The sequence below is a fragment of the Nilaparvata lugens genome, chromosome 1 (genome assembly GCF_014356525.2).
Source record: "Nilaparvata lugens isolate BPH chromosome 1, ASM1435652v1, whole genome shotgun sequence".
Taxonomy (NCBI): Eukaryota; Metazoa; Arthropoda; class Insecta; order Hemiptera; family Delphacidae; genus Nilaparvata; species Nilaparvata lugens.
Genome location: NC_052504.1, coordinates 11,600,322 through 11,613,300, shown reverse-complemented (window position 1 = coordinate 11,613,300; position 12,979 = coordinate 11,600,322). Strand labels below are relative to the sequence as shown.

Below are 12,979 nucleotides of genomic sequence, written 5' to 3'. Positions count from 1 at the left end.
TGATAGAGATGGCAATGACAACAAAATATCGATATATCGGAAATATTGATATTTCATTCCCGAAATATCGATGTACGTTGTTCGACCTTCCGATATATCAGATGAATATCGATATTTTAAGTTTAATATTGGTGAATATCGATATTTCAGGTTCAATATTCACATACTTTCTGGCATCGATATGTTGACTGACTCCGATATATCGGATTACCGTATAAGTTATTACAAATTATTTCCATTATATTTTTATAGCGGAGAATTTTCCTCTATAGCAGATAGTTTATTCTATGATTAAACATTAAAGCTTCAAAAAAACAGAACATGCGTTAATCACTCACATTCGAAATAATAGTTTATAAAAAAATAGAATAACATTCCCCTAATCTTCAAAAAAAAATATATAGGTACCTATTCAATCCTTTATTCAAGTTTTTATTGTCAATTATTTGTTCAGCTAGTAGGGTGAAATGTAGCCTATGTACAGCAATAAGGTCAAGACCATATTAGACGTTTTTCAGGCGTTCACAGCGAGATGGCAGGATTGGCTGATTGGGTTGGCTCCTGAAAACCGCCTAGTATGGAATCTCCCTTAGAGAGTCCTCTAAATTTAAACTTGATTTCTAAAATGTGTGTTTTTTTTTAATACACTTACACATATAAAGGTTCCAAGCAAGAACTATAGAATCAATTTTATCATGGCTCGTCCTTTCATGATAAAGAATCCCAAAGTGGTCTTAATATATATTTTTTCAACTATCTAAATATGATTAGTACAGTACTGTAGCTTAAGTAGCTTATTAGGTATACAGATAGAGCTTCCTGGCTATATAACATGATATCAAGTCCATTTGCTATAATTGGATAGGTATTGGAATTGTGGGACATCATAGGGAGTTTGATTCCAATTAATATACGCATGGATTGAACTTTCATTTGCTTTCAACATTTATTAAAATAATATGTTCAACACTTAGGCTAATATAATTTTTACTTGGAACATGAATACTTTATGAAATAGACTTCAAAAAGAGAATGGAAACCTTATTAATAAAATCACTCTCCAGGTTTTACTCAGTTCACATAATATTGCTGATCATCTATGAATACACGGATCATATTATATTGATACAGTCTATCAATCGATTATGTAGGTTTGAATCCACTCTTAGATCTAAATAATAGCCTACGTATTCAGCGCATCCATCTCCATTATTTCTTCAATTTTATTAAAATTCAACATTATTTATTATTGTCTCGCACATTACACATATAACATTTAGCTTTACAACATTTTTCATTGTATCTATATCAACAATATTCAATTGTTCCTACATTGATTGTTAGAAAGAGATAAAAAATTTCTACTTTCTTCTCATGTTTTTTTTAATTTATAAATTGATTGAACAAAAAAGTGAACTAGAGAATTTTAATCTCATTCTGTGTCAACAACTACAATGTAAAACATATATCTACAATGGAAAACAAATATTTACAATGGAAAACATACAATCTGCATCTAAGTAGTCTAGTCCTATACTACTTACAAAAACTATTGTTTCATTCTATAAAGTTTAAGCAGTTCACATATTTAATGGTATTTTATTGAAAAATGCATTTCTTTCAACAATTATTATTTATAGGACAACAATACATCGATATATCAAATTAAATTGATGAATCTCCATTGTTATTTTCCAACAAAAAATGTAACATTGTTACACCGAGGGATAGTTTACTACTGCACCTAGATGTCAATATTAATAGCATACCTGTACATTACTAGTGTATGAGTATATGCTTACAGTGTAATTTTCATGTATTGGGCATGATTCATAGATCTTAATATTCATAAAATTTGTGTTATAATTTGAAATTTCATTTCTTGTAATTGACTGATATGATCAAATATTATTAAAATCGATCTTTTGTTGCATTTATAAACCTTTGTTATAATAAGCGGTTGTTGTGTTTGGATCTAGTTTCTTGGCTGCTTCCTGCAATCAAATAAAATTATAGGTATATTGTATTCTATAATATTATAATAGTTAACTTGATTGAATAATTATCTACCACAATTAAAACTTCATCATACACTTGAATTAATTATTATTATCTTACTCTCAGAATACTACTCGAATAATTATTACCTTATACTCTCAGAGAATTTTATATCAAATGGTAAAAGCTTCCAATTAATTATCTATCAAGTCCCCTTTTGTTCTCGATTTTTTATTGATACTTCAAGATGACATAAATGTATTGAAAAATGTCGTGCCATTGAAATAAAATATTATTAAATCAATAATCAAAGTATAGAGTAGCCCCGAAAATACTTCATAAATGGTAATATTATTTTCATATTTTATTTTAAAAATTCTTAATCTCAACAAGGAGCTATGGAAGATGATGAAAAACTTACGGTATTATTTTCATCAACTTTTGATTTTGCATCTCCACAAACAATTGCGCCGGTTGTTATACTACAGTATTGCATTCATTATTTTAACAGCGTTTAGAGTATAACCGTACTCCTGCATGTGATCTTTTTTCTTCACCAAGTCTTATCATACATTTTATTGGTTCCTTATTGATCAGCCTTCCAAAATGTTTCTTCCTTTTCTACTTTACCCATATTCATATTGATTTTCATATTTACTTTATATTTTTTTCGAAGAATGTTTAGGAATTCATACCCACAACATTAAACATGGAAATTAGTAGTAGTAGGCCTACATTTAATATGATGTTGTGACTGTAAAAAAATGCATCATATAGAGTCAAAAATCAAAAATCCGTTAGGCCCATATTAGGAATGTTGATTAAGAATATAAACTACGGTACGGTATTGATTCTAGTTATACAAACCTGCAAAGAATCTTCCAATCGACTCAATGGAATTGCGGCCCTCTGAGAGAAGATGGCGCAACACATTGGTGTGGCAAATGTCAGTATAAAACCACAAAGTACTAGATTCATGGGACCAGGAAGTTTTGGATATCTCGCAAAGATCCCTCTCTTTTCTAAAGTGTTCATGATTATAGGTGGTATTACTGGAACAAAATTTATAAGAAAACTGTTAAATTGGCAGGTGTAGATTACATTTATAGATGATAAGATTTATTGTAGGGTAAACCAGCCCACGTTGGGACACTTCAAGTTATGGGTAATTGGTAAGTATGAGGTTGGCAACAACTGCGATGTTTTATAGCCTTAATTACAGGCATAATAATTTCAGATGTAGCACCAGCCGTTTTTAAGAAAAAATTAAAAATATGTTTTTGTAACCTCAAAGTTTTTTTTTGAGGAGAGGAATCTTAATTTTTACTTTGAACATTTATCATTTAAGGTATGACTCACCGCTAATATGCATTCTGTATTATTTTATGGATACTTTGACTACTAATGGATACTATGGATACTATATATAGAACATTATTGTTTTTTCATTTTTAATCCAGTTATTCTGTCTAAAACAAAGCCATGACCATCTGCCCACATTGGGACACTGCAATCATGATATATGCTCATATTATAACAATGAGCATTGCTTCTGAATTTTATTTTACTCAATGTAGGCTACATATCAATGAAATAAATATGATATATGATTATAGCCTGTAATGTACCTTTAGAGGTAGCCATTTCAAACACACTTTGTGCAAATGACTTTTAGTCTTAGCTTTTACTAAAAAAAATTCAAAAAATGTATTTATACTATCAATAATTATAATAAAATGTTATAAATTAACAGAAATAATGAATTGCTTATTTTAATTCAATATCCCAACCTGGGCAAGGGATGTCCCATCGTGTGCCGATCTTAAGCCCACGTTGGGAGACTCATCAAAAAATTCTTTTTGCAATAAAAAAATCAATTGATAATCAATGCAGTTGCCATCCTCAAGGATGAAAGTGTAAGCAAATACAATAAATATAAAATTAAAAAATGTAGACTTTTTCTATTTTTGTCCAAGTTATAGCTGTTTGAATTTTGGTGTCCCAACGTGGGCTGGTTTACCCTACATTACTTCCATTAACTATTTTTGTTTATAATCATAGAGCAATCATTCAATTCATACCATATTCATGATAAAGTAATATTTTATATTATATACTATGGATGTGAAACATTATAGGTATGTTTTAAATTCTTCACTAAATGCTAGAGATGTTGAACAATTTCCATTTTTGAGTTTTCATATAAAATATGGATCAGTGTAAACACTATCAATTTGATGCTTCCTAGTTTGTGTAGGTAGTCTTTAAGATGAGAGAGATTCCAGATATCTTGTGTTTTTCTGATCTTGTAATTTTTGTAAATTTCAATTTAAATGAAGATGTTTTACATTAGACGAGGAAAGAACGAATCAGCAACACCATTAAATAATTCATTCCACTTTTTTGCTCAGATTATTAAGATAATAGTATTTGATTATGTCTCAAAAGAACTTTTTTGTTACATAAAATTATTCCCTTCAGGTTGGAGTTTCAAGATATTTTTCTAGAATTTCCTTCTAGCTTTCTGTTTATCCTGTGGTCAATATTTGCAGTAGCAGAAGTCTTTGGGATGGTTTACATAATTCAACTTTGGATTCTCGTTTTATAATAATGTATTTGTTTAATTCTGACTTCTGTTAAATTGGCTAGAATAATTTCAACCATATAGAAGGGTACCGGTAACCTTGAGTAAATTTTACTCACACCGCGTGGAATTTTCGAAAGACACACCGAAAATATTTATCATGAAATAACTTCGATACGGCCCTACCAAAGCTGCGGCCTCCCAAAAATACTGCTTGAGACAGAATCAATGGAAATATTTATCAATAGAAATATTGAGCTAGGCCTACCAAGTGGTGGTACAGCCATCATCACCCGACTGAAAACAACCTGAGCTATTCCCTCTTTGGCGGCGACCTTCGACAATCCAATTCTGTTGTTGTTGGCATCCACAACTGGAACACCATCTGTCAACTCCCTAGACAGACAATCAAACAATTCATTTGAATCTATTAATTCAAGAAATTAAGTTACAAATCATAATAAATTTAGTCTATATTGAGAGAACATATCAGGTTCAGCTCGAATAGTTATTATTCAGTTGGTCCAAAATTTTCATGAACAGTAACATTTTCCAAGTATAGCGTTAGTGAAGTATTCACTTGTAAGAAATTTCAAAACATTTGTAGTTCTTCAAAGAAGTTAGATGAAGAAATTGATAGGTTTAATTAAATAATTAACAAAATCTAAGAAGCTGATTAATTATTGGAGATTTGATGTCAATATCTATAGAAAAGCTCCAGAATGAAATGAAAAGACTATATAATGTGATTTTATATTAAACTTACTTAAATAGTTTTATTGATACTAAACCTATAAGTTTACTTACTGAAAATGCAACTGATTCAAGTGACTTGAGCATTGAAACCTAGGTTTTGTATCAAATAGTACCTATCAATAAAACCATGTTAATGAAATATGTAATATAGCCTACTAGGTATTATAATAGAGATGAAACACGTACTATAGCTCAAGATACCATATGATTATTCGTCTATCATATTATTGTGGTTTTATTCAATAGAGGAAGATTTCGTCTCTATGTAGTACCAGAGACAAGTAAATAGGACAATTAAACAGTACGGTATCTTAATTAAGATCCATATTGAATTTAAAGACTTCAAATTGTAAAAAAAGATTAAGAAGTGATAGAAGCGATATTGCCAGTTTAAACCAACCGGTTCTAATGAACAAATATACCACTAATGATGTTGCCTCAAGTGGGCCTATACATTGAAACTTTAGTTTGGCTCAAATAAATTATGTGGAACTGGCAATATTGCTTTAATTTCACCTTAATATGGAGAAATTCTACAATATCAATGTGAAATGAAAATATATTCCGTATAATTCAAACATAGTCCATAATTGGAATTGACAAATATATTTTCATTTCACCTTAATATTATGGAGAAATTCCACAACATCTCTGTGCCAAGTGTTAATTCTACAATATCCCTGTTCATAGTGTAACTTTTACCAACATTTTTTGGATGTTTCATATCATTATCAATCGCTTGCATCAGTCTATATAGCTGCTAATAATGAAGCCTCTAAGTCTTGTGAAAATGTCAAGTTTTTATCCAATGAAAATAAACACAGTTAGAAGTTTCCTGCTAAAAGACAGTTTTCAGTGTGAATTGTAGTAAAATTATAATTTTAAAATAAAATGAATTGATAAATATTATATTTTTCTGACTTTCTTCTCATGAATGGAATGTTGATACAATTAGCAGCTGCAACTGCAGTGAATGGCACCAGCCGACCAATCAGAGGAGGTGCATTCTGAAACAATAAAATGCAATACAGTATTTTTGAAATCTAAATCTGAATTTTTAAAATCTCAAGTCATGTTTACACCAGAGTTTTCAATAGAATGATCTTAACAAAAAGTTTTTTTCAAAAAAGTTGTCAATTATTTCTGTATATAAAACAAGTTGAATTAATAAAAACAATAATTATAAAAACCTTCTAGTACTTTTTATTATTAAAAACTTTAAAATAATATTTCAACGACTAGTTTCGACCCTAACTTAAGTCATTTTCAAGTTGATTTTAACAAGCTAAATGTTGCTGTGCTTTTTAAAAAATTGGCAACAAATTGCCTAAATTACCGTAATTGAAATCTCAGTTATTGACAACTCTGGTATAAACCTGGCTTGAGTGATCATGTTAAAATTTATGAAAGCAAACTTTCCAAAGGCCAAGTTTTCTCTATAGTGCACAAGAGCTCCTTTCACTTTACACAAGAAGTGTAATATGATTACCGTATTATCTACCTATCGTACCGTACGTAAAACTGATTTCAACTCATTGAATTGATTTGTTTTTCAAAACTGTAGTTTGATTATTAATCGGAGGAAATAATGAAAAGTGAGGACTTCCTCTCCAAGAAGCAGTTTCAAAACATTGAGCACGATAAAACATAATTTATATTCTTTGACTTTTAATAAGAATTATGTCTTTGCAACAAAGAAGCTAAAAAGTAGACTAAAAATGCTTGATAATTAAAAAATATTAATATTTTATCATAGTATAGTTAATCTTAAGTTTTGATTGATATTTTAATGAAATAATTATTCCTTACCTTAACTTGCTTATTGAGAGTAAGAGCTGTAACTAGAGCACCAGTTGTAGCAAGAAGATAAGACATTCCCACCTCACTGCAGAATAAGAAAAATAATAATTTCACTCAATTATCATCCAAAAATTCCCAAGTTTCTATCAAATCTGTTTTCCATTGTATAGAAAAACACTTTCATTTATAAGGAAACATTTGAAGGAAAACTTAGTTTCAGATTATTTTATTGAATAGTAGCCTATAGTAGGCTATAGCTATGAAACAGATAATTTCATCAACATTATAGAGGTATGTTACTCATATTTGATATATGAGAGGTAGACCTCTCAATTGAGATTTACTTCAAAATATCTGCATTTCTCATAAACATGGAATTTATTGTTCAAAAAATAATTCAATATTTTAAATAGTATAGTATGTAATGAATAAATTAAGGAGTGATATTCCACTTACTTGACACTTATTTCTGAATCTCCACTTCTGTTTGTATAATTGACTAAAGCGTTGAAAGACTGGTTGATCCACTGCCAAAATATGACACCCATGTTTGTTCTGAAGAATAGCAAGTGATGAATCAATTAATTAATGTTCCAGTAATAATAATAATCATTATATCCTAATCATTGATTTTACATCATCCTCTGGAGAACTAATAATTCTTGATGATAAACATTGTTCTATAAGGTAGAAAATAGTACCATCGACACTATATACGGCTTAGTTAACCGTACATATTCATATGTTTTTCAATTACTTATCGATTGAATTATTCTTCACAAAATTTTTTTTTAAAGGTTTGGAAGAAATCCAGTAGGATAAAACCCACATTCCTTTATCGCTTTTGCGTATACTTTCAATGAGTTTAAATTTATTTACATCTAAAAAATTCTTCAAGATTTTTATGAATTTTATGTAATTGACTGGACCAAATATTTGTAGGCTAATATTATTTGTATCTATTAATTGTATTAATATATGTATTATCTAGTACCTATTTTTGACTTTTATCGATGCATTGTTAACAATAATGTCTATTCTAATAAAGATTCTTATTTAAATTATGATATCTAAAGATGATATTCACCAGTTATAAAATTCAAAATAGCTTTCTTGCGGGTTAGTACCTATTTAAGGGTATGATAACACTGGATGCGAGCAGATGCTGGTTGCGTTCAGTGTGAGAAGCTACAGACAACTCTCAACATTGCCTTCTTCAATGTATTATTTTATTATCAATATATCTTCCTTTATGACAAACTTCTATTGACATATCATGCAGATAATAATCTAAAAATGTACTCAGAAAGCTTCAGTATAATAATATACTGATTGTTTTATCGTGTTTCAATGGCTCTTTTAAGATTTTGCTTCTCGGCTCATGCATGGTTTGATATGCACTTGGGCATACACGCATCCAATGTGATCATACCCTAAAACTCCATAAGTCCATTCATCTTTCATAATACTCCTTCCCTTCACCCTTGCCTGGATCGTATGTAGACAACACCCTTCAGGAAAAAATTAGGAATTTTACGAACATTATGAACCTTCGTCTTTCATTATAATATATTTTATTTTCCTTCACCCTCACATGAGCCTGGATCTTATGTGGGCATCACTCTCATCAAAAATTTAAAACTCCAACAAATATGTAATTATTCAATCAAAATGTTTGTTCGAATTCAAAATAGGATCAAGTCTGCACGGCTGCTGCACAACATAATATTATCTAGGTATATTCATTATTATTTTTTCCTTTTCATATTATAGAAATTTTGTTTTATCTACCTATGTCTGGCTAAGACGTTTTATTATTTCTTATGTTTATCATTTATATTTGATCATTATTATTTATTTTATATTTTAAATCCTCACACTGACCTTCTCGGGGCTTATTTTTATATGTTTTTGATATTATTTCTTGTATTGTATTATTTAAAATTGTAACGTGTGTTTATCTATATATATAAAAGCGAAATGGCACTCACTCACTCACTCACTCACTCACTCACTCGCATAACTAAAAATCTACCGGACCAAAAATGTTCAAATTTTGGTAGGTACAGTATGTTTAGTTGGCCCTTTAGAGGCGCACTAAGAAATCTTTTGGCAATATTTCAACTCTAAGGGTTGTTTTTAAGGGTTTAAAGTTCGTCTTTTAGCATGTATATTCTTCTTCTCCCAATCTCTTAATTAGAATTGAAATTTCCATATCATATGTTACTATAGAACTATAATCTAGATAGAGTACCTCTTCGAAACAGTTGTTAACTGGCAACTAAATTAATAATTTTGTCAGGTTGGCATTAAGTTGAGCTGATTTTGTTAGGTTGGCCCCAAGTTGAAGATTTAAATGCATTTATCGCGGAAAAATTGATTGGGCACTGCTACTTCAATCTTGGGAATATTATATTACTAGCCGTCAGGCTCGCTTCGCTCGCCATATCTGTTTAGCCAGACGTTTAGTCTGGACCCCCGACTGGATTGTCCTAATATATGATAAAAATGAAAAAATTCAGGCGAGCGAAGTGAGCCTGCTGATCTTATTCTTGGACAATCCAGTCGGGGGTCCAGGGGGCCTCCTGGCTAGACGGATATGGCGAGCGAAGCGAGCCTGACGGCTAGTATACAATAAATTTGAATATGATGTTTGAATTAAATTATAATTGCAAAACATCTATACCTACAGAACATCTATCAAACATCTACATTGCAAAACATTATCCCTACAAAAGTATCTTATTCAAGTGACTTACTTGTAAAACGTCATCATGCCAGCATTGATCATCATATTGCACGGTACCTGCGCCGACATACGTCCCAGAACAAACATCTTCTCACCGGTGTCTGGGTGAAATGCTGAGTCGTACAAATGCTTGGCTGTCCAAACATCGTCCATCGACGTCCCATCCGGAAGTGATTGGCCGGATCTGATTTGTAGAAAAAATATTCAAATTGATTGAAATTGAGTTTATTCAAATTAATAATAATTTATCAATGTCTTCGAGTGACATGACACACACTCAAAAATTTGGCTGATGAATTCTATCATTCTCAGGAGTTAAATATGATAATTCTTATCAAATGATATAATCTGATCATCCTTTATAAAGTGAAGGGAACTATTCAAAAGAAAAGTGAAAGTGAAGAATATTCCACTCTTATTACATCGGGAAATCACATACTTTTTAAGGCGATTGCACATACGGTACTCGATCACTGATAGGAGAAAAAATACAATAATTCTAATAAGATTGCAACAAATTTTAATAGAATGTATTTTATCACCACCTTTTAATACGGTACCGTACGGTACTTGGAAATTTGTTAGTGTACTAGATGAGCCTAAAATTTCAAATCCTCGATGAAATGAATGAATAAGTATATTTATTACCAACCATTTATTCAAACAATCTGTATAGCTGTAATGGTGGGATTGGGGTCCATTATGTAGAATGTAGGACTACAATCTTGGTTTTTAGAGCAATGGAATTATCGAAAATTCAAAACACAATAAGGAGAAGAAAACTTTGTGTAGAAATATTATTAAGTAGAAAAGAATACATTTTAGACCTATTATTTACAAAAATATATTGTATACTCTGATGGTTATTCATGCTGTCTTCTAAAAAGTGTAAATTATGTTTCGGGACATGTTATACTGTATATATATTTTAGTATATCTTTTGTACGGTAAATGTAATTGGAGAGATACTATGTAAATAGGAACTATAATAAAACAGAGCTTGAAATTGAAATCAACGTCAAAACATACCTTCACCCCACCCCACACAGGCTAGGCCTCGGGGCGTTTTTTGTTTTATTCATTCTTATTAAAGAACCTTATCATTTTGTTACATCATTATTACTGTACATTTCTATGTTTCGATGATAAGAAACAGATTTTCCTGTTATTGAACTGGTTTTTGGATGAATAAAATCTTTTTCATTTTCTTTTTCATACCTATAATAAAACCATTAAATAATATATAGGATATGAGGATAAAGGTGCCAGTAAGTTATAAGATAATCAACAGATTAGCAGAGGTTCAATATATCATATTGTCAGCTTTACACGTTCCCCAAAATTATTTAATCTTTTTCTGGACACTATACCGTACCACTGTTACTATATACAAGAATAAACCGGTAATAAAGTGTAGGATACATTTCAATTAATGCTAAGTACTTTCAATAATGAGTAGCCTATTCAGAATATCATTTTTATACATTTTTTGATTATTTTTTTTAAAATTTAAATTTCGATAAATATTTTGAAAATGTTACCTGTATTTTGTTACAATTTCTTTCGCTCGATCAAGCTGTTCTGGTGTTGCAAAAATATTCAGAGGGTTTGTTGTATTGAAAAAATGTTTTGCTCTTCCTATGTATTGGGATTGATCCCATTTCGGCTGGTCTATATTCACCCGATTTGAATAATCCATATTGTCTCCTTTAGTTTCGTTCGATACAATTCGAATTGTGTAAAGCTATATAATCACAAGTAAAGGCTAACAAAGTTGCAAGTTGACAGAGTTCAACTGGAAGACATGAAACTTAATTTGCTATATATTCTAGGTATGATTTCCATCAACTCTTCGTGAACTGATGAATTAAAATCAAAATTATAGGTATTATAGGTACTTTTGAATTTGTAAACAAGAAAACCTAACCGTCAAAGGGCACTTGAACGGACGAGCGGGTGATAAGGGCTTGTCGGAAAATCAATACACTTTTCACGCGTGCCACCATTTTCGTGAGAGAGGAATGACCTGTTGAAAATTGGTGGAAAATCAAGATAAATTCATTAGTGTACTCATTAGAAAAATAAATAATTTTTCAAATTGATCTTAATCTAAGTGCATGTGAACTCTATATTCAACTTCTTCTCAATAGATGTAGGTAATATTTCCTTTTGCTACGTAGATCGTGTTCTGTATCTTTTAAAACGTTGATTGCGTATCAAAAGCAATAAATTGAAATGTTCGATGAAATTTTTGATAATTCTGAAGATACGATACTTACTATTATTTAGAAAGTAAAATTATTAATATAGGTTTTAATTCTCAGAGTTTGCTATGAAAAATGTAAAAATAATAGTGTAAATTCGAAATTCTTTGAAATCATGTATCATAATCATGTTCAAATTTGAGATACTGAACCAAATAAACTTACAACTACAATTTTTTTTTTAATTTGAATATGGTATTCAAATGTTTTTCCTATCTTGCTGGGATGATTTCAATTTATATGCCTTCACTATGCTCACTGCAGGGCTAGTGTATAGGCTACATATCCTGAAAAAGTAAACTTTTACTATACGGTAATTAGGAAATTAGATACCTATTATAAAACTTACAGTAACTTCATAATCTATATTCTATATCTGCTGCGAATGAAAATACCTGTTTTCATAAATTATTATGCTTTATATTAGAAGATTTTGTGCCGGTTGCACAACAGCCGGTTAAATTTTAACCGTGATTAATTCCACGAGAACCAATCAGAGATGCTGTCTTTTCAAAAACGCCTTCTCTGATTGGTTCTCGTGAAATTAATCACAGTTAAAATTTAACCGGCTGTTGTGCAACCGGGCCTGAATGTACGAAGTACGGTAGACCTATATAAGCATTATAGTAGGCCTATTTACGTGTGTAAATACTAAAAATTAAATTTTTATATTCGATATTGAGAGATATTATTCAGCTAAACGTGAGAAGTAGAAAATTTCGGAATCATGATCGAAAGCAAAAATTCCTTCAAATTGTCATCAAAAATAGGACATTAGAATTATGATACCGTAATCTGAATAATATTGTAAACAGCATATTATTCTTT

The 12,979-nt window shown here is 30.4% G+C and overlaps 1 protein-coding gene across 1 annotated transcript; it reads right to left on the bottom strand.

Moving 5' to 3' along the window:
- Positions 1-1,377: 1,377 nt before the first annotated feature.
- On the bottom strand, positions 1,378-11,880 carry LOC111045635 (sideroflexin-1-3). Its single transcript, XM_022331089.2, has 8 exons — positions 11,429-11,880; positions 9,898-10,071; positions 7,595-7,693; positions 7,148-7,223; positions 6,260-6,345; positions 4,851-4,978; positions 2,866-3,050; positions 1,378-1,994 (listed from the first exon to the last, which is right to left on the bottom strand). Exons 1-8 carry the CDS (start codon positions 11,584-11,586, stop codon positions 1,935-1,937), a joined length of 966 nt encoding a protein of 321 aa, XP_022186781.2. The 5' UTR covers positions 11,587-11,880; the 3' UTR covers positions 1,378-1,934.
- Between the last annotated feature and the right edge of the window lie 1,099 nt (positions 11,881-12,979).